Source organism: Piliocolobus tephrosceles, chromosome 6 (assembly GCF_002776525.5).
Source record: "Piliocolobus tephrosceles isolate RC106 chromosome 6, ASM277652v3, whole genome shotgun sequence".
NCBI classification, from domain to species: Eukaryota; Metazoa; Chordata; class Mammalia; order Primates; family Cercopithecidae; genus Piliocolobus; species Piliocolobus tephrosceles.
Genome location: NC_045439.1, coordinates 124,938,501 through 124,961,059, shown reverse-complemented (window position 1 = coordinate 124,961,059; position 22,559 = coordinate 124,938,501). Strand labels below are relative to the sequence as shown.

At 41.6% G+C, this 22,559-nt stretch overlaps 1 protein-coding gene across 1 annotated transcript in view; it reads right to left on the bottom strand.

Moving 5' to 3' along the window:
* Nucleotides 1–22,559, bottom strand: part of SUPT16H (SPT16 homolog, facilitates chromatin remodeling subunit) — a 33,496-nt gene that overhangs the window by 5,492 nt on the left and 5,445 nt on the right. The window contains exons 2-22 of the mRNA XM_023230489.2: nt 18,004–18,096; nt 16,483–16,653; nt 14,645–14,797; nt 13,994–14,140; nt 13,435–13,586; nt 12,584–12,756; nt 10,723–10,813; nt 8,411–8,484; nt 8,168–8,280; nt 6,776–6,841; nt 6,571–6,666; nt 6,372–6,487; nt 6,133–6,286; nt 5,545–5,672; nt 4,079–4,214; nt 3,847–3,973; nt 3,418–3,536; nt 2,490–2,615; nt 1,634–1,746; nt 1,240–1,315; nt 545–714 (exon numbers count right to left, since the gene is read on the bottom strand). Coding sequence (XP_023086257.1) covers nt 545–714; nt 1,240–1,315; nt 1,634–1,746; nt 2,490–2,615; nt 3,418–3,536; nt 3,847–3,973; nt 4,079–4,214; nt 5,545–5,672; nt 6,133–6,286; nt 6,372–6,487; nt 6,571–6,666; nt 6,776–6,841; nt 8,168–8,280; nt 8,411–8,484; nt 10,723–10,813; nt 12,584–12,756; nt 13,435–13,586; nt 13,994–14,140; nt 14,645–14,797; nt 16,483–16,653; nt 18,004–18,096 — 2,594 coding nt within the window. The remainder of the gene's footprint in view (nt 1–544; nt 715–1,239; nt 1,316–1,633; nt 1,747–2,489; nt 2,616–3,417; nt 3,537–3,846; nt 3,974–4,078; nt 4,215–5,544; nt 5,673–6,132; nt 6,287–6,371; nt 6,488–6,570; nt 6,667–6,775; nt 6,842–8,167; nt 8,281–8,410; nt 8,485–10,722; nt 10,814–12,583; nt 12,757–13,434; nt 13,587–13,993; nt 14,141–14,644; nt 14,798–16,482; nt 16,654–18,003; nt 18,097–22,559) is intronic.

Genomic DNA, 22,559 nt, shown 5'->3' with positions numbered 1-22,559 from the left:
ATCCAAGAGTTTGAGGTTGCAGTGAGCTGGGGTTGTACCACTACACTTGAGCCTGGGCAACAGAGTAAGACCCTGTCTCAAATCACCACCACCACCACCACCACAAAATATGTAGAAAACATAAAGATGATGGGTGAAAGCAGCAGAAAAGCATACTTAAAAAGCTATTGTAAATATGCTCTATATTGACTGGGTGCAATGGCTTGTGCCTGTAACCCCAGTACAATGGGAGACCGAAGTGGGAGGACTGCTTGAGCTCAGGAGTTTGAGACCAGCCTGGGCAACACTGAAAAAAAAAAAAGATCTTAAGATTTTGATTTTCTTTGTGTTAAGTATGGATAAACTATTGTTGGGAATTCAAGAGAAAGTGAACAGCTCCGTTATCTAATAGATCTCAAGTTTTCAAGTCCTGGTCTGTAACAACCAAAAGGCAGTCTCACCTTAAGTATATCAGTAGATTTTATGCACAACACACCACATTTAAATTCTGTAATACAGGGTTCATGGGATAAATAGGAGACTGACTGATGGCAGATTTACTTACTTCAACCATTCCTTGATGGGGTCAAGAGAGGCTACAGGAATGGCATTGATCATGGTCACTTTCTTGCTGTAGTCCTTGTAGACAATCACCATATCAAAGTTCTTCAGGTGAAACTGGACCCGCTCAAAGTGAATCAGCTCTACTTCATCCAATGTCACCACAAAAGGTGGCTGTCAGGGAGAAACTGAAACATTAGCATATAAATATTTTCCCCAAAGCAATAATATTTCAAGTAACTTTCATGATCTAAATCACTACATAAAAGATAAGTAAGCTGTTTTTTGGGTTTTATTGAAAGACTGAAGCAGTACAACATACTGAAGCCACAGAAAAACGATCTGCAAGATCAAAAATCATCCCTCAAGGAAACTATGTGAAAAACTATTTAAATAGACATTATCTTAAAAAAAGAAAGGGGGAAAAAAAAAGAGGTTCTTGCTTTGTTGCCCAGACTGGTCTTGAGTTCCTGGCCTCAAGTGTTCCTCCCACCTTGGCCTCTCAAAGTGCTGGGATTACAGGGGTGAGCCATCATGTCTGCCCTAAAGAGACTTTAAATAAAAGTATCATTTGTTCAATGAGTTTTAAGTCTAAGTAAATATCAAAAATGAAAATCACAATAATTAGGATAAAGAACACCTATCCTCCTTTATTTTCTCTAACAATGTTTTTACTAAAAAAGGGTAAGAAACACTCACCCATTCCGTAGCATTTACCAGCGCACTACTAGTGGGCTGAAGGAGGCAGGTACTCCTATAGGGAGCTCCGTTAAATCTGGAAGAGAGAAACTTTTGAGACTGAGCTCATCACAAGAGAGATTGCTGCTGCCACAACAGACAAACTTCTTCCCTCTCCCGATTCCAAACAGCTCCAGCATACTCACTGGAGACTCATCTCCAGAGGAAGCCTCTTAGAGTTAGCCACTCACCTAAACCCTTAAACATTTTGAAGAAGAAATGGATGTCTCAAAGATTATTAGTCATAGGAAAAAAGGATATGACATGTTAAATTATTATTAAAGGAAGAACAATTTATTGTACTGAAAGGCAGACCAGTGAAACTTCAGACCAAAAAGAAGATGAGATATGTTACCCCAAGTCCCTAAAAGGCACTTCAAATTCCAGTTCCTCCTTAGTTAGAGCCTCTACTTTCTCAATGAAATTTTTAAAGGCTGTTTTCAGTTTGTGCCTCATTTCTCGTTCCATCTGTAGAAAAAAAAAAAAAATCAAATATAGCCATCACATTTGTTAATAGTACCCCTCCTCAAAAAGTCTGAAGTGCTTTTGTGCTTAAAAAAAAAATTTCAGCCTTTAAGTTCAGGAGTACATGTGCAGGATGGGCAGGTTTGTTACACAGGTAAACATGTGCCATGGTGGTTTGCTGCACAGATCATCCCTGAAGTGCTTCTGTAATCCTTCATTCTCAACTATGAAACTAACATGTACATATACCTTATTTAAGGCCACCATGCCATTAACTGTCAAGCTGAGTCTGCAACCTAAGCCTAAACTATTGTAATACACCATCTCAGCAGATACTTGAGTTGTTCTGCACAGATTCAGGGTTGTTTATTTATTTTTTGAGATGGAGTCTCACTCTGTCGCCCAGGCTGGAGTGCAGTGATGCTGCCTTGGTTCACTGCAACCTCTGCCTCTTGGGTTCAAGTGATTATCCTGCCTCAGCCTCCCGACTAGCTGGGACTACAGGTGCGCACCACCACACCTAGCCAATTTTTATATTTTTAGTAGAGACGGGATTTCACCACGTTGGCCAGGCTGTTCTTGAACTCCTGACCCTCAGGTGATCCGCCCATGTTGGCCTCCCGAAGTGCTGGGATTACAGATGTGAGTCACTGCATCGGCCCAGGTTGTTTACAAAATACAATCCCTGAGCTTGGATTTGGCCTCATCCTCCCTATCCTGCAAATACAATACTAAACTTCACAAACCTGCTCAGCATAGAGGTCATCTCGGTCATGCATATGCTGATGTTTCCCCAAGTCCGTGGTTATCTCTCCAACTTCTGTGTAGAACTGCACATCCGTGTGCCGCTTCTTCCCAAACATGATGGCATTCTGTTGGCATAAAACGGCAAGAAGACAGAAATCAGAAACACCAAGGTACCTGTGATGGAAATGGCAGTGATCCAAACTTGGGCCTCCACAGCATGCATGCAAAAATAATTAAACCATCCCTGGTGTTATCATAAATAATGATGCTTGGGAATGTGAAACAGTGTACATTTGAAAAAGTCCAGGCCGGGCGCGGTGGCTCAAGCCTGTAATCCCAGCACTTTGGGAGGCCGAGACGGGCGGATCACGAGGTCAGGAGATCGAGACCATCCTGGCTAAACCGGTGAAACCCCGTCTCTACTAAAAAATACCAAAAAACTAGCCGGGCGAGGTGGCGGGTGCCTGTAGTCCCAGCTACTGGGGAGGCTGAGGCGGGAGAATGGCGTTAACCCGGGAGACGGAGCTTGCAGTGAGCCGAGATCCGGCCACTGCACTCCAGCCTTTTTGAGCGAGACTCCATCTCAAAAAAAAAAGAAAAAGTCCTGGGCTCCTACTTACTATAGGAACTTTGGAAATTATGTTGCTAACAAATCTTATCTAAAGCAAAACCTTTTTACTTTAGAAAAAGAAATCTGGAGATCTTGTATGTTTTGCTGGCCATTATATAACACACCAAAGGAACAATCATGCTTATGAGCACCTTCTAGATGCCAGGCCTTGTGGCCTTGAGAGGCATTATTTTATTTAATCCTCTTAATGTTCTTATGTGAAAGGTGATTTTTTTCATCACTATTTTCTAGGAAAGAAGCTGAGCGAAATGAAGTGTCTTGCCCCAGAGCTCAGTTAGTTATGTAGAAAGGTGTACCTTGAGATGAAAGTGCAAGACAATAATCATTTCTCCATCGCAGGGCTGGAACAAAGCATGCTTAATATTATTGTACAAAATATCCACCTTGTCTCCTCGAACAGATGTGAAGCGGAAGCCTGGGGAAAAGAATGAAGAAATGTCAAGCAGTATAATTAGGTTAGGCCAAAAGGCACTGCAACTCTTCTGGCTGATTTGCACAGGGTCAGAGGAAACGCCAACAACTGTACAGAGCTTTCCTTTCCTTCTGGCCACACAGCGGTAAAGGAGATTCCTCCCAGCATTTCCTTGTCATACTTTATTAACGCCATGCTCTAACCAACTGAGCTAACCGCCGATGGCTCTTTGTCAAACTTTATTATCTGATCTGTCATTCCTACAAATGTGCCCCTGAAGACAAAGCCTACGTATAGGAGAGATCATCAATACCATTGACATGGGCCTCCAGTGAGCCTTGCATCCTCTTTTGGGCGATATTTGGGCGAATGTATAGATCTTTCAGTTTGGGATTACTCCGGTTTAGATTGATCACCAGTGAGTCTTGTTTTACAATGCCCTAAGCAAGAAGAAAATTAATGTGAATTGTCACATATCCTTACAAGTCTCCAAAAAATACATGTCCTTCTTTGTGTAAGAATGTTTTGTCTGTGTTCAGGCTCACCTCCTTCTCTTTCTCTTCAGCTTCTCGAGTTTTATAACGTTTCTGTACTTCTTTAATAATTCGGAAAGCATTCTGAAGGTTCAAGGCTGGTACTGTCTGTTCCCCAGGTGCCTTAATATTTGATGCTCGGTATGTACTGTAGAAAAGCAGCAGCATTTATAGTCATTTATTTTTCAGGCCAGGGAAATTGTACTGATTTATCTTACAGCCAGCTTAATCTCTACTTTTTTTTTTTTTTGAGACAGGGTCTGGCTCTGTCACCTAAGCTGGAATGCAGTGGCCCGATCTTAGCTCACTGTAACCTTCACCTCTTGGGTTCAAGCCATCCTCCCACCTCAACCTTCCAAGTACCTGGGATTACAGGCACACACCACTATGCCCAGCTTTTTTTTTTTTTTTTAGCAGATACAGGGTTTTGCCATGTTGACCAGGCTGGTTTTGAACTCCTGGCCTCATGTAATCCGCCTGCCTCTGCCTCCCAAAGTGCTGGGATTACAGGTGTGAGCCACCATGCATGCCCATTCCTTCTTTTTCTTAAATGGAGTATACTACAAACAGCTAGTTCACTGAAGTGGGGGAAATCACATTTTCATTTTTCAAATCTGGCATAACATCCCCAAATTATTCCACTTCACATCATGAAATCATAGAATCCAATGTGGCACCAATTTTCTTGAGGATTCAACTGTAAAATATGTTTATTATTTTTAACACTTATTTGCATAATAATTATGTTTTCTGAGATAAGGTCTTGTTCTGTCGCTCAGGCTGGATGGAGTATAGGCAAGATCAGGGCTCCCTGCAGCCTCAATCTCCCAGGCTCAAGGGATCCTCCCACCTCAGCCTCCAGAGTAGCTGGGTGACGGGCGCACACCACCACGCCTGGTTAATTTTTTTTTTTTTTTTTTTTTTTGTTGAGACGGAGTCTTGCCCTGCCGCCCAGGCTGGAGTGCAGTGGCCGGATCTCAGCTCACTGCAAGCTCTGCCTCCCGGGTTCACGCCATTCTCCTGTCTCAGCCTCCCGAGTAGCTGGGACTACAGGCGCCCGCCTCGTTGCCCGGCTAGTTTTTTGTATTTTCTATTAGAGACGGGGTTTCACCGTATTAGCCAGGATGGTCTCGATCTCCTGACCTCGTGATCCGCCCGTCTCGGCCTCCCAAAGTGCTGGGATTACAGGCTTGAGCCACCGCGCCCGGCCAACTTTTTGTTTTTTAGTAGAGACAAGGTCTCACTATATTACCCAGGCTCAAAGTATGTTTAGTAAATATACAATATCTTCAAGAAGATTCTAAATTGGGATCCATTCTGAAAACAGTACAAAGTCAAGAAGGCAATCTGAAATAAGTCCTAATGAGGAAGGCTTTGACATTTACTAGGTAGGGAAAATGCAGCACAGAGAATGAAATGTTTCTGAGAGTACCACTCCAGACAAGATGAATCTGGGTATGACTATCTTGGGGACTCACATTTCCTTGACAAAAGTCGCTTCAGGGTTAGGAAAGATGTTGCCTTCATTCCTGCCCAGAGCACTGCCTGGGCAATAAAAGTTGATTCGCAAGTAAGTATAATCTCCTTCCACGGACATACTTATATTCTGTTCAAAGGAAAAGCATAAAAAGTAAACAGATTTCTTTCCTAGAGATTAGTAGTTACAGCAATGTTAAAATTAAGTTAGGAGTTAAAAGTTGACTGCTCTTAACCTCAATCTAAATCTAATCAACTTACACATATCTTTTTAATAACGAAGTATCTTTTCCCCCCAAAAATCTCTGAATTCTCAAAGTACCTTGTACCATGAATACAACTACAAGCTAAACAATGCTTAAATGAAGTTGAAAAAAAGATAGGCAAATTATGTTTCCAGACTAGTTTAGCTTTCTATTAAGTGAAAAAAACTGGAAGAGGAAGGAGAATGACAGGACAAGAGGGATGTCAGTAAAGTGAACAGAGTCTGAAGGAGTGGGAGACATGATGAATGCAGATTATTTATGGCAAATACAACTACTATTTTAAGAAACAGTTTGGATGAAACCTGATGCATTGAATGTTAGTACCTTGATTGTGGCAATGTGAAAAGGTGTTGCAATGCCAAACACGGGCATTATTACAGTCTCATATTTCTTATCGATGTAGATCTTCATTTCCCGAATATGTGGTTCCTTAGGCATCAGAGATGGGTTTTTATAGGACACATTAGATTTGCGAGCTCTGGAGTGGGATAAAAAACAACTGAGAAATTTCTGCAGTCACACAGAACCCTCAGATAATCTCACTGCTCAATGAAAACTCTTACTTCTGAATCTGCTGTTCTCCCTTTTGTTCAGTCAGTCGTCTCTTTGCTTCTTCATTGAGTTGAGCCGCTAGTTCTTTTTGATGTGCTCTTCGCTTCTCTTCTGCAGTCATTTCATTCTGGTGAATGGAAAATCCAATTTATCACAACATGTGAGCCATATGATAGGTGAGATCAACGTAATTCAAAACAGTAAACTTACTCTTGTCCTTTCTGTAAGTAATGCTGCCCGAGAACCTCTTCCCAAAAGGTCCTCTGCCTCATCTTTCTCCTCCTCCTCCTCTTCCTCATCTTCATTCTATGGAAAAAGTCATAATCAAAAAATGAAATTTTAATTATTTTAGCCAATATTATTTAACTTCTTTATATCCTAAACTTCCTATACTACTTATCTATCTTCTTCCTACCTTTAGGAAAATCCCCACATTCTTCACTTTCTTCTTCACAGAAGTGAGAACAGTAGCTGGGCCATCCTAGAATTAAAAGGAGAATGAAGACACATAATTTAAAAGAGGCAATTTCATTTTCTAACCTAGTAAATCGCTGGGCAATGCTTTGAATCTTTTGGACACTAAAATGTTTGACAATGGAATAAATACAGTTTTTATCCTTCTAACCTCTAACCTCTTGTCAGGAGCTACAATTTGTTTTTTCTTTCTTTTTTTTTTTTTTTGAGCAGAGTTTCACTCTTGTCAACCAGGCTGGAGTGCAGTGGCGTGATCTCAGCTCACTACAACCTGCACCTCCCGGGTTCAAGCAATTCTCCTGCCTCAGCTTCCTGAGTAGCTGGAATTACAGACGTGTACCACCATGCCTGGCTAATTTTTGTATTTTTAGTAGAGCTGGGGATTCACCATGTTGGTCAGGCTGGTCTCAAACTCCTGACCTCAGGTGATCCACCTGCCTCGGCCTCTGGAAGTGCTGGGATTACATGCGTGAGCCACTGCACCTGGCCAGAAGCTATCATTTGGGAGGCAACATTGGGTAATCGTTAATACAGGTTTGATATGAAGGCTGGCTCAGTTGCTTTCTAGCTCAGTGACATTTGGCAAGTTACTTAAACTTGTCTGTGCCTTCAATTTATTTAGTAAATGGAGGTAATAAGAGTATCTACTTCACAAGGTACTATTTCAATGAATTAATGTAAACTGCTTAGCTTATGATAAAAACACTGAACTACCTGTGCTCATTATTATTAAAAATCAGTTCCTGCTGAAAGAAGTCAGTCACAAAAGACCACACAGGGTATGACTGAATTTATATCAACTGCCCAGATATTTAGCAAATCCTTAGAGAGAATGTAGTTTAGTCACTGCCTAGGCCTGAAGAACCAGTAGGGGAAGGGAAGGGGGATAGGGAGTGACTGCTAATAGGTTCAGGGTTTTTTCCTAAGGTGATGAAAGTATTTTCAAATTAGATTGTAGTGATGGTTACACAAATGTGAATATACAAAAAATCACTAAATTGTACATATTAAGTCAGTGAATTGTACAGTATGTGAATTGTAGCTCAATAAAGCTGTTTTTAAAAAGAAAAAAAGAATAATCAGTTTATTAGTATTAGTTCTTGATATTATCATTATCAAGGTTCAAGCCACAATATGACAATATGATTTAATGGTTTAAATCATTCCCTGTACCTGGGCTACAGTCTCTATTCCTAGCTGCATTAGGTTAGGCTGTCACATGGATTCTTCCCTTTAGCTAGCATTTAACAAAGCAAGAAAAAAACCACAGGGTCCACAAACGTGCCTCAAAAGTTAACTCATGAAGACTCCAAAGTTTAGAGACAATACACACCTCATCCACAAGCACTGTGTCACCAATAAACAGGGCATAGGTTTTCTCTTCTGGCTTTTTCCCCTCCTTGTTAGTCAGGTCTGAGAATCCTAAATTGATGCTGAAAACCATTCCTAAAACAGTAAAACAAGGATCGGTCTGTGGCTGTGACAATGTGGAGAGGTGTAAGACATATGCTTAAAAGAAGAAAAAGCTAAAGGAAATAACTCACAAAAGTATTTTCCTATTGTATGTGAAACTTACCTTTCTTCAGTTTGTATTGATTTTTACTATTGATTACTAGGGAGCCTTCACGGAATTCAATTCCCATCCCAAATCTGAAAAGAAACAGATAAAAATCAGCAAAAGGCTAAAGATCTCTAACATGGATCAAGTATAATATGTTCATTTCAACTTTCACAGTAAGACAGGCAAACATGTTTGAAATGATTTACCCCTGCTGACTGCTCAGTTAGAAAAGAGGATTCAAAGACAGTCTTTGGCCTCTAAATATGCTGTATAATCCCATAGAGAAAAATAATTTCCTAATTGATTATATCAAGCCTTTTAAATTTTAGCTTATTTGCCCACATTTAAACTTTAACCTTCTACCATAAAATCAAGTCAGTAGTATTCCTGTAAACAACATAGAAACTATTAAGGGGTACATTACTAAGACAGTAATAACCAGATTAAAAGGGGCAATTTTTAGTGGAACACTGGTAACCAGATTCATAAGACTTGGCATATAGGTATATATTTCCTCTTCTCCATGAGAGAAGTCTAGAAACTATATACCACAGACTAGTTTTCATCTAAAGAGAGTGCCTACATAAAGCTTTGTTTCCAAATATGTCCTTTGTTCCATAACACGTTATTAGATATTTCTAGGTGTTCAGTGATAAAATACATTTGAGAAATATACTGGATTTGAAGGGGTGGCCTGCCCCTCCACACCTGTGGGTGTTTCTCGTTAGGTGGAAAGACTTGAGAAAAGAAATGAGGCACAGACACAAAGTATAGAGATAGAAAAAGTGGGCCCAGGGGACCAGCGCTCAGCATACACAGGACCCACGCCGGCTCGGGTCTCTGAGTTCCCTTAGTATTCATTGATAATTATCTTGACCATTTTAAAGAAAAGGAAGTGGCAGGATAACAGGATCATTATAGGGAGAAAGTCAGCAGTAAGACATATGAATAAAGTTCTGTGACATGAATAAGTTTAAGGAAAAGTGCTGTGCCTTGATATGCATATGTAAACATCTCCATAAACCTTTTTAGTGCATAAAGAGCAGCATTGCGCTAGCAAGTCCCGCCTTTCGCCCTAAGGCGGTTTTCTCCTTTCTCAGTAAACAGAACATACAATTGGGTTTTATATCGAGATGTTCCATTGCCCAGGGACGGGCAGGAGACAGATGCTTTTCTCTATCTCAACTGCCAACAACCACCAAGAGGCCTTCTTTCCTCTTGTACTAGTCCTCCTCAGCACAGACCCTTCATGGGTGTAAGGCTGGGGGACGATCAGGTCTTTCCCTTCCCACGAGGCCATATTTCAGACTATCACATGGGGAGAAACCTTGGACAATACCTAGCTTTCCTAGGCAGAGGTCCCTGCGACCTGACCTTTGGCAGTGTGCGTGTCCCTGGGTACTTGAGATTAAGAGAATGGTGATGACTTTTAACCAGCAAGCTGCCTTCACGCACTTGTTTAACAAAGCACACCCTGCACAGCCCAAAATCCTTTAAACCTTGAGTCACCACAGCACATGTCTCTTGCAAGGACAAGGTTGGGGGTAGGGTCACAGATTAACAGCATCTCAAATACAGAACAAAATGGAGTCTCTTATGTCTACTTCTTTCTATACAGACACAGTAACAGGCTGATCTCTCTTTCTTTTCCCCACAGGATTGAATAAACAAACTCCCCACCAACCCAAAAACAATAATAATAAAAAAAAAACACCCAGGCACAGTGGCTCACATCTGTAATCCCAGCACTTTGGGAGATCAAGGCGGGAGGACTGCTTGAGCCCAGGAGTTTAAGACCAGCCTGGGCAACATAGCAAGACCTTGTTTCTACAAAAAATATAAAAACGAGTTCGGTGTGGTGGCACGTGCGTTGGTCCCAGTTATTGAGGGTGCTGAGATGGGAGGATTGCTGGAGCCCAGAAGATCTAGATGCAGTGAGGCATGACTGCGTCACAGCACTCCAGCCTGGACAGAGTGAGACCCTGTCTCTAAATAAAATATTAGGGTATCTCAGAGTACGTAAGTTGCAAATGTGCATGGAGAGAGGAAATACAGTATGTATTAATATTTCCTAAACACCTGTAATTAGATCCTGGAACACCTGTGGGCTGGAACACCACACTGGTCTAGAAAAATCTCTCTTACACACTTGGGAGAACTTAAATCTGTCTCACTTTCTCCGATAACATCATGTGCCTGGCACATAGTATAGTTTGCTAGTCCATAAATGTTGGTTGAATCAATCAATTAGCCTAAAGAAATCAGACTGACCATTGACAGTCTAATTGAAAACTGACTCAAGAATGACAATACACATCATAGCATACCCTAGGTTTTTGGTAATTTTGTTCAGCAGCTCGGGCTTCTGCTTTTTAACCACGTCCATGACAGCGTTATACACGTCACATATCTTCACACCTAATAATAAGACAGAAAGGAGATATTAAAGTATCTTTTAGAAAAAACACTCAGTAACATTTTGAAATCAAAATTTACGTCCCCTAAAGCAGTGTTTCTCAAAGTGTGAACTAAACAGTCCACTCACTCTTTTTTTTTTTTTTTAATATTAGAGACAAGGTCTCATTCTGTCACCCAGGCTGGAGTGCAGTGGCATGATTACGGCTCACTGAAGCCCTGACCTCCCAGACTCAATGATCCTCCCACCTCAGCCTCCCAACTGGGACTACAGGCACATGCCACTATGCCCAGCTAATTACTTTTTGTAGAGACATGGTCTGCCATGTTGCCCAGGCTGGTCTCAAACTGGGCTCAAGCAATCCTCCCACCTTGGCCTCCCAAAGTGCAGGAATTATAGGTGCGAATCACTCCACTTGGCCCCCTTCTTTTTTTTTTTGAGACAGAGTCTCGCTCTGTTGTCCAGGCTAGAGTGGAGTGCAGTGGTGCAATCTTGCTTCACTGCAAGCTCCGCCTCCCGGGTTCACGATGTTCTCCTGCCTCAGCCTCCCCAGTAGCTGGGACTACAGGCGCCCACCACCATGCCTGGCTTTTTTTTTTTTTTGTATTTTTAGTAGAGATGGGGTTTCATCGTGTTAGCAAGGATGGTTCTGACCTCGTGATCCACCTGCCTTGGCTTCCCAAAGTGCTGGGATTATAGGCTTGAGCCACCGCACCCAGCCCCGGCCCCATTCTTAATCATACTATTTGAGAATCGCTGATCCAGGAGGACACTGGAATACCAGTTGGTCTTAATACTTTAAGAGTTGATAAACGGTATCACATTAAAGTTATTATACATTTTCAAAAACAGATCCTTGTGGTGAACCTGTTCTATTTATCACTAAATGGGTGAATTACTGTTATGAGGGCTGTGGCCTTAATTTTTCAGGATCTAGACTATGAATGGGTATGTCAAGCTAAAAAGTAGTCTAGATATGGTGGCCTCAGAGAGATCTTTATCTTCACTAAACTATCTATGGCTATGATTTCCAACAGGACTTCTTAAGACCGACTTAGAGATAATGTGGAAGAATGGTGTCTGGAAGCTCAGCACCCTTCGTATTGTTTTGATGTAGGATTAACATTATATATCCTGTTGGTAGAGATACTAGTTCTCAGAACTTTCTATAACTAAGGAATAGTAATAAGGCTAAGGTATTTTGTGAAGATCTGGACATAGAGGGCCTAACAAGTCAGAGAGGTTTCTATAAACATCAATGTAAACCACAATGATCACTCATGCCTCAAAGAAATGTAGATTCAAGACGTACATGCTAGGATGATACAACATTTGTAAATCTTATTCTGTTTTTAATATGACAGCCTCAGAGACATAAACATAACACTAATGACATTTCTTTTTTGAGACAAGGTCTCAACTCTATTGCCCAGGCTGAAATGCTGTGGCGCAAACATGGCTCACTGCTGAGGTATAGTCACAACTCACCGCAGCCTTGATCACTCAGGCTCAAGTGATCCTATCCAACCTCAGTCTCCTGAGTAGCTGGGACCACAGGTGTGCACCACTATGCCCAACTAATTTTTTCATTTTTAATTTCTTACAGAGATGGGGGCCTCATTGCGTTGCCCAGGATGGTCTCGGACTCCTGGATTCAAGCAATCCTCCTGCCTCGGCCTCCCAATGTTGCGATTACAGGTGTGAGCCACAGCTCCTGGCCAATGACATTTTTGTTACGTAACTTCCAAACCTCCTTTTCTAAGGCATCTCACCATGTCTTAATTCCTTCAGCAGCTCCTCTTGAAGCTGGAGTAAAAAGTTGTAATTTTCTTGAACTTCCTGAGAAGGATCAACCATCAAAGTGCGAACAAGGTTGGAGCAGTAAGACTTGAAGCGAATACCCATGGCACAAGTGATAGCCCCAAAATGCATATGATTCTTGTCACTAGAGACCAACAAAGAAAGAAAACATTTCATTACCAAAACTAGCGAAGTCTTTGGTATCAATGGGATACAGTATCAATAATCATTACTTTTCCCTGCCATATCCTAAAGCTGTGGCTGAATAAGGACCTAAACTTTTTTTGTGTTTTGTTTTAAATAAACAAGCCAGTTTAATAAAGGCTCTGGAGTAGAAGTCAGTGACCAAAACTTTTAGGATAAAAATTCAGTGAAAAAGTGAGTACTGGATTATAAAAATGCAAAAGATATACTGAATTGTATCCATTATAGTCTAATTGTGGGGTTGTAAGGAGTCACTTACCCACTAGTCCTCTATGAATTGTGAGTTGCAGTTAGTCTTAAATATAGATAACAGAGACTGGAAAGGGTAAGTGTGTGGGGGGGGGGCAGGCGAGGATGAAAAGAAGTGGATTACAAGGTAGTACAAACATAAAGTAAGATAGAAGGAATAAATTCAATGTTTGACAGCAGAGTAGGGTGACTATACTTAACAAAAATGTATTGCACCTGCGTGATGGACACCCAAAATAATGACTTGGTGACACTATACATTATGTACTTGTAGCCAAATTTCAATGTACCCCATAAATTTGTAGATTTTAAAAAAAGAAAAAATAGGCTAAAGTCAAAGCGCTACACTATGAAGTCTTCATATACTTACCTCACCACACTGAACTTGAGATTATAGTTGCCACCACTCTGAATGATAGGAGGGTAACACATTTCCACAGTAGAAGGGTCTGCCCCAGCAAGGTATTTTTTCTCTTCAATGGCCTTTTCCACAGACTCAGCCAGTTTGCTGTGTCGAACTTTCTGTAAGAGCATCCAGAAATAAAGTAACACTTACTAGAGGGTAGCAAAGCGGGGTATGTGGACACTATGAAGACAAAATATATCCTTGTATAAGGATGATATAAAAAAGGTCTTATGAAAGGGTTTATGCACCAGGCAATATATTGGTATGCGGGCAAAACACATTTTGGAGAACAATATGTAGGACCTACAGCTATTCCTAGGATTCTCAAGTAAAATAATGGGTTACCTCAAGAAAACATAATGCAGGCTTACCATTATTTTGAAAGAGAGATGACATAATTACCACCAACTTAAGTGTTAGTCTTAATTTCAAAGGAAGTGAAAGAACACACCAACAGATTTGCGTGATAAGACTTATTATTGCTTCATTAAAACACTAAAAAGACCCTCTCATCTCCATTTACCTCATCTGCATCAACTATTTCCATGACTCTTTCCTTGAAGAATTTGTTGAAGACTTCAGAAGTGATGCTGGCTGCTTTCTTCATTAGGTTGAGCTCCCCGTCCTCCTTTACAGCGATGGTATATGCCACAACTGCACTGATATCTATCTGCAGTCAAAGTGACAAGAGCTTCTAATATGCAAATACAGAATTACAAAATAAATGCATCTCTCCAATTTGAATATTATCAGTGATATTTCTGTTACTTAGCAAACCATTTATCACTGGTTTGCAGAATATTCAAATATTCTCTTCTTGAACTGAATTAAACATTTGAAATAGCTCTTTGCCAGGTCACTGTGTGTATTACAAGAGGTGTTAAACTAATGTACTACTTAAAATGTAAACTGCCCTCTCTAGATGTTTTTGTAAAGGTAGATGGAAGAAAGGCAGGGAAAAGAAATTTTGTTTCCAACTCTAAAGTGGCTGGACTATCTCCTGAAAGTCCCATCTACTGGCTGAAAAGTAAAACTGGCATACTGCTCAAAGGGGATAAAATGTGAACAAACATACAGGTTTCCCAAAACAAACGTCCTGCACTATCTGTTATGGAAGCCCATCACATTTCTGTCTTCTCAACTCTTGATTTGCTACTTTCCAGTAGTATCTTACTTTGTCAAAGCCTTCTTTGTTGAGGCAGTCATTCCAGCTCTTCATGAACTCTCCAGGGAACTTGTCTTTGCTGAACACTCCAATCTTCTTTCCATTCTTGCTTTCTTTAATGGCTTCAATCATTTTGTCAAAGCTACTCTTATTACTTTCATTCTGTCAGTGTCACAGGGAAGAAAAGGGGTCTGTTAATTAGACACGAATGTTTTACCAGTAACAGGTAGAGGAATATTCTAAACTATGGAAAAAATAAATTCTCCTCCCATCCCTACCTACTTTGTAAAGAGACAAGGTCTTGCTCTACTACCCAGGGCAGAGCACAGTGGTGTGATCACAGCTCACTGCAACCTCGAACTCCCAGGTTCAAGCAGTCCTCCTGCCTCAGCCTCCCAAGCAGCTGGGACTACAGGTTCATGCCACCATGCCTGGATAAATTTTTTTTTTGAGACAGACTCTCGCCCTGTTGCCAGGCTGGAGTGCAGTGGCGCAGTCTACACTCACTGCAACCTCAGCCTCCTGGATTCAAGTGACTCTCATGCCTCAGCCTCCCAAGTAGCTGGGATTACAGGTGTGTGACAACATGCCCGGCTAACTTTTTATATTTTTAGTAGAGATGGGGTTTTGATATCTTGCCCAGGCTGTCTTGAACTCCTGACCTCAAGTGATCCACTGCACCCAGTCTTCCTGAATAATTTTTGTGTTTTTCGTAGAGATAGGGTTTTGTCATGTTGCCCAGGCTCATCTGGAACTCCTGTGCTCAAGTGATCTGCTTGCTTTGGCCTCTCAAAGTATTGGGATTACAGCCATGAGCCACCATGCCTGGCCCACCTGTAAGATGCCTTCCCATCTTTTTTTTTTTTTCCTTTTTGGGAGACGGAGTCTCGTTCTGTTGCCCAGGCTGGAGTGCAGTGGCGCGAACTGCTCGCTGCAAGCTCCGCCCTCCTGGGTTCACGCCATTCTCCCACCTCAGCCTCCAGAGCAGCTGGGACTACAGGTGCCCGCCACCAAGCCCGGCTCCTTTTTTTGTATTTTTAGTAGAGACGGGGTTTCACCGCATTAGTCAGGATGGTCTTGATCTCCTGACCTCATAATCCGCCCACGTCGGCCTCCCAAAGTGCTGGGATTACAGGCGTGAGCCACCGCACCTGGCTGATGCCTTCCCATCTTTAAGGAAGATTGTAATACACCAAAAGTGAGCAAAACATTTCTTTAAATATTTTTATATACTCAGGTGAAAGTGCTGCCATAAGTTGACCAGACTATTCCTTTTTTTAAGAGAAGGGGTCTCACATTGCCCAGGCTGGTCTCAAACACCTGGGCTCACTCAAGCAATCCTCCCATCTCAGACTCCTGAGTAGCTAGGACTACAGGTGTGTGCCACCATGCCTGATACAACTATACTTTTTCTTCAGGAAGTTAAGAAACTCAAACACATAAGTGAACAATATTCTGAGAAAACATCCAATGTTAGGTGGGCAGTATGACAAAAAAAAAATCACGTTTGATAAAAACTGGAAATGATTTGTATCTAAGTTTCCTTAAGGATATTTAAGATTATTTGCTCTAATTAAGGCACACAGATGAAAACAAGCTAAGTGTCCTCAAGAATGGAGACATAAAGTCAGTGTTCACCAGAATTTCACAGCCCATTTGTTTTGCTGCAGTACTGATAGGATTACTGAATTCTTTTCTTCCTAACAATGAAGACGTGACAGAACTTTGTAATTACAACAACAGCCACCTATAATTTCCCCTGCGCATTCTTTCAAACTCCTATAAGGCATTTCCGTTCATCCCTTTTGAAGATTCTTCCACATTTATAACACATTATTAATCCTGACCTTTTCTCGTATTAGCAGTGTGATGGCAGGGGCTCCATTAGCATTCTCATTGCCCTTAGTGTTGGCAATCTGTTTCAAGAACTCCACTTTTTTCTTGCTGGCCATAAAGATGATTTTGTCATCACAAAAGACCATGATAGTATCAGTTAGTTCGTAACCAAAGAGCCATGTCTATGGAAAAAGACAACAGTGACAACAGCATTTACAGATAGAAAAATTAATGCACTCATACAGATATATAGAAATACTTATATACAAAAATAACATGTCTGAGATTAACTCCAAGGTAATCAGGCTGGGGAGTCTGCAGTGGACACAAATTAAGCAAGACTGGCCAAGAGCTGACAATTTATCAGAACAGGACAACGGGGTTCAATGTATTATTTTCTCTACGTTTATATGCTTGAACTATCTATAATTAAAGCCATCAAATCAGTTGAACAATTTGTGTTTACAGGAACTATATCAATATTTAGCAAAACAGAAATGGTTAAAACAAGGGACAAAGTGATATAGAACCGTTTGTTACTACCTACTCAATTACCAGTTGCCTACCAATTATTCATTTCTTCTTCTCAAAGAACTGACATTTTTAACTGGGGATACTGTCCAGCATGAAAACTCTTATTTCTCATCCTTCCTTTCAGGTAAGTATGGTCATTAAGATCAAATTTTGGCCAATAAATGGAAGTACTGTGTGCAGCTTCAGCAAAGTCTTCTTAAAAAGAAAAGGTGGCCTTCCATTTTCTTCCCTGTCTCTTTTTGCTTGGAATGTAGATGAAACACCTGGAGTTCTAGAAGCCATTCTGTACCATGTGCAAGAGGGCTATGTTCTTTGGGTGGCAGAACAGAGAACTGGAAAAAGCCTGGGTCCCTGAAGACTATACATAAGGAAAGGAATATTTTGTTTAACTCGCTGTTACTTAGGTTTTTGTGTTATAGCAGCTAAATCCATATTAATTGATACTAATACTTCTTTTTCCTTATGTCCTAAACCACTGCTAAATCCAATTGAACTTTATGTGATGGTGAAAATACCATTTATTTGCTCTGGCCAATATGGTAGCCACTACCGAATACCAGAAACAGCTGATGAGACTTGAGAAATTGAAATTTTTTAAAATAAGAGAAATTTTTTAAAATAAGAGACAGGGTCTCACTGAGTTGCCCAGGCTGGAGTGCAATGGTACAATCTTGGCTTACTGCAACCTCTATCTCCTGGGCTCTTGCTATCCCCCGATCTCAGACTCCTGAGTAGCTGGGACTATAGGTGCACACCCCCACACCTGGTTAATTTTTTTGTATTTCTTGTAAAGACAAGGTTTTGCCATGTTGCCCAGGCTGGTCTTGAACTCCTGGGCTCAAGTAATCCACCTACCTCGGCCTCCCAAAGTGCTGGAATCACAGGCATGATCCACCGCACCCAGCCAGGAATTTAATTTTTAATGTGGCTACCATACTCAACAGTGAAGTAGATAATCCAACAACTCTAAGGGCTAAAAATTGCTGTAAATCTCTCACCTGTAAGGCAGTTGATTTGGCATAAACAATTTCTTCATCAACACCCACTGATACAACAATGGCATCAACGTTGGCATACTCATCTTCTCCTTTCTGAAAAGAGTGGGTCATTGTCAATTAATTTTCACACTAGCAAAACAGGAATAGAGACTTCAATATTTACTTAGGATATGCATAATCTTTTCCTGAAAGAAATGTCAAGTTTAAGGTACATGCCTGCTTGGCAGTCTTATAGCTATTCTATTTTTTGTTTTTACAGTACTTGTTAATTGTTGATAAATAACAAGAGAAATTATTCCTTAGTCCCCAGATCTATGCTTCATAGTTCAGGAATACAGATCAGTGACAAATGTCCTATGTAATTCAAAGACATATTTTATTTTTAAAAATTTTATTATTTATTTATTTATTTATTTATTTATTTATTTATTTATTTATTTATGAGACGGAGTCTCTCTCTGTCACCCGGGCTGGAGTGCAGTGGCCGGATCTCAGCTCACTGCAAGCTCCGCCTCCCGGGTTTACGCCATTCTCCTGCCTCAGCCTCCGGAGTAGCTGGGACTACAGGCACCAGCCACCTTGCCCGGCTAGCTTTTTGTATTTTTTAGTAGAGACGGGGTTTCACCGTGTTAGCCAGGATGGTCTCGAACTCCTGACCTCGTGATCCGCCCGTCTCGGCCTCCCAAAGTACTGGGATTACAGGCTTGAGCCACCGTGCCCGGCCTATTTATTTATTTTTGAGACGGAGTTTCGCTCTTGTTGCCCAGGCTGGAGTGCAATGGTGCAATTTCGGCTCACCGCAACCTCCGCCTCCTGGGTTCAAGCAATTCTCCTGCCTCAGCCTCCCCAGTAGCTGAGTTTACAGGCGCCCGCCACCACGCCAGGCTAATTTTTTGTATTTTTAGTAGAGACAGGATTTTATTACGTTGGCCAGGCTGGTCCTGAACTCCCGACTTCAGGTGATCCACACGCTTTGGCCTCCCAAAGTGCTGGAATTACAGGCATAAGCCACCGTGCCTGGCCCAAAGTAATTTTTTATATTCTAAAATCATCTTGCACTCTCAAAGATAGGCCACCTTCATCTCAGAACCTTTCAAGGAGTTATAATTTATGCAGAAATCTATATATGCCTTCTTTTTTGGTTCGGTCACAGCAGTTTTAATAAAGAGATGTAACTCCGTGGTCAAATGAACACTTCAACAACATGAAATCACAGATGCCTGGCCAGAAGGCCACATATCTGAGGTTTCATGACAGCACTGGAAGCCATGGTAGTTTTCATCCTTATAGTTTTTGTCAACCTCAACACCAATGTCCTTCCTGGCTGATGGAGAAACGGCAGTTCTTATTTTTTTTAAAAAGCTTTAAGATAGAATTCACATAAAGTTCAAAAGTATACAATGTAATGATTTTTAGCAGAATTATGCAACCATCACAATTTTGGAACATTTTAATCTCTCCAAAAACAAACGCTGTGTCCTTCAGCACAATCATTCCCCAACTCCCCCTACCTCCATCTCAGCCCTAGACAACCACTAATCTGTCTCTATGGATTTGTCTACTCTGGACAATTCATATACATGGAATCAAATAAAACGTGGCCTTTGTGTCTGGCTTCTTTCACTTGTTTTCAAGGTTCATCTGTGTTGTGGCCCGCGTCAATACTTCATTCCTTTCTACTGCTGAATATTTCATTCTGTAGATATACCACATTTTATCTATCCATTCATCAGTTGCAGGACACTTCCTCAGCCTCCCAAGTAGCTGGGACTACAGGTATGCACCACCATGACCAGCTAATTTTTGTATTTTTTAGTAGAGATAGGGGTTTCGTCATGTTGGCCAGGCTGGTCTCGAACTCCTGACCTCAAGTGATCTTACCCCACTTGGCCTCCTGAAGTGCTGGGATTATAGGCACGAGCCACCATGTCTGGCCCTCACTGTAGTTTTGATTTGCATTTCTCTAATGGCTAATGATGTTGAGCATCATTTCATATGTTCACTGACAATTTGTATACATCTTGGAGAAACGCCTGTTCAGATCCTCTGCCATTTTGTAGCTGAGTTACTCCTTTATTATTGAGCTGTAAGAGTTTTTATATTCTAGATACAAGTCCCTTATCAGGATCTGCAGACATTTTCTCCTATTCTGTGCATTTTATTTTCACTTTCTTGATGGTATCCTTTGAAGCACCAAAGTTTCTAATTTTGAAGTAGTACAATTTATCTATTTTCTTTTTTATTTCAGAGTCAGAGTCTCACTCCATTCCGCAGGCTGGAGTGCACTTGCACGATCTTGGCTCACTGCAACCTCCGCCTCCTGGGTTCAAGCAATTCTCATGCTTCACCATCCCAAGTAGTTGGGACTCCAGCCATCTGCCACCATGCCTGGCTAATTTTTGTATTTTTAGTAGAGATGAGGTTTTGCCATGTTGGCCAGGCTGGTCTTGAACTCCTAACTTAGAGTGATCTGCCTGCCTTGGCCTCCCATAATGCTAGGATCACAGGTGTGAGCCATTGTGCCTGGCCTATCTATTTTCTTGTGCTTTTGGTGTCATATCTAAGAGGGTTCTGCCTAATTCAAGGTCACTCAGATTTACTACGTACTTCTTCTACAAGGGTTTCATAGCTTTAGCTGTCACAGTTAGGTCTATGATTTGTTTTCAATTAATTTTTTTGTATGGTCTGTGGACTAACCCAACTTCCTTCTTTTACACTGAATATCTAGTTGTTACACCATCTGTTGAAAAGACTATTCATTTCTCACTGAATTGTCTTGACATCCCTGTCAAAAATAAAATGACCATAAATGTGAGGATTTATTTCTGAATTTTCAGGCTTATTCCACTCTTCTATATGCCTATCCTTATGCCAATACCATGATGTTTTGATTACTATAGCTTTGTAGTAAGTTTTGACATCAAGACGTGTGAGTTCTCCAACCATCTGATACTCTTCAATAGCTCTATAAAGCCAAAAGACTGGTCATTCTGGGTTATAATTCTGACTTCCCCTATAAAGTCAAGATAAATGCTTACATAAGACTCTTCCACATTTTTGGGCTTCTGCTTGTCAATAAGGATATATGACAGCAACTGAGTGTTCTGTTGTATTTCTCTACCATGACAAAATATATTATGCAAACAAGTCACTACCCAGAAATTACATGCCTTTCCCCATTGACTTCAGTAAGAAATGTTTTCCTTCAGCTTGGTAAGAAGTTTTATCATTAGTTTTCACTGACAGTGAAATACTAATTGTAGTTAAAACTGCTAGTCCCTTTGTATGAATCAAGGTAGTAGCACCAAACTACTTCTCTATTACCACACACTCAGGAAAAAAGGCCAGTTTCACTTAAGAATGTCCTTGATGAGGCCGGGCGCGGTGGCTCAAGCCTGTAATCCCAGCACTTTGGGAGGCCGAGAGGGGCGGATCACGAGGTCAGGAGATCGAGACCATCCTGGCTAACACGGTGAAACCCCGTCTCTACTAAAAATACAAAATAAAAACTAGCTGGGCGAGGTGGCCGGCGCCTGTAGTCCCAGCCACTCAGGAGGCTGAGGCAGGAGAACGGCGTGAACCCGGGAGGCGGAGCTTGCAGTGAGCTGAGATCCGGCCACTGCACTCCAGCCTGGGCTACGGAGTGAGACTCCGTCTCAAAAAAAAAAAAAACAAAAAACAAACAAACAAAAAAACAATGTAAATAGTAACTACTGATTTTACTAAAACTTGTGGGGAAAAATTATTAAGAAGGACGGATGTGTGATAAAGCAAGTATGACAAAATGTTAACTGTGTGGGTGGTGGGTATATAGGGTGTACTTAAAACTAAACTTGTTTGTCTTTAAAATTTTTCATATCGGCCAGGCACGGTGGCTCAAGCCTGTAATCCCAGCACTTTGGGAGGCTGAGACGGGCGGATCAGGAGGTCAGGAGATCGAGACCATCCTGGCTAACACCGTGAAACCCCGTCTCTACTAAAAAATACAAAAAACTAGCCGGGCGAGGTGGCGGGCGCCTGTAGTCCCAGCTACTCAGGAGGCTGAGGCAGGAGAATGGCGTGAACCCGGGAGGCGGAGTTTGCAGTGAGCTGAGGTCCGGCCACTGCACTCCAGCCCGGGCGACAGAGCGAGACTCCGTCTCAAAAAAAAAAAAATAGAAATATGAAAGAAACAAAAAACTCGAAGTGGTTGCCTCTGGGACAGGTGACTTTTTGTTTTAAGGCTTTTATTAGAACTATGATTTTTTTTTTTTTTTGAGATGGAGTCTCGCTCTGCCACCCAGGCTGGAGTGCAGTGGCCGGATCTCAGCTCACTGCAAGCTCCGCCTCCCGGGTTCACGCCATTCTTCTGCCTCAGCCTCCCGAGTAGCTGGCACTACAGGCGCCCGCCACGTCGCCCGGCTAGTTTTTTGTATTTTTTAGTAGAGACGGGGTTTCACCGTGTTAGCCAGGATGGTCTCGATCTCCTGACCTCGTACCCGTCTGGGCCTCCCAAAGTGCTAGGATTACAGGCTTGAGCCACCGCGCCCGGCCTGAACTATGAGTTTTAAAAAACT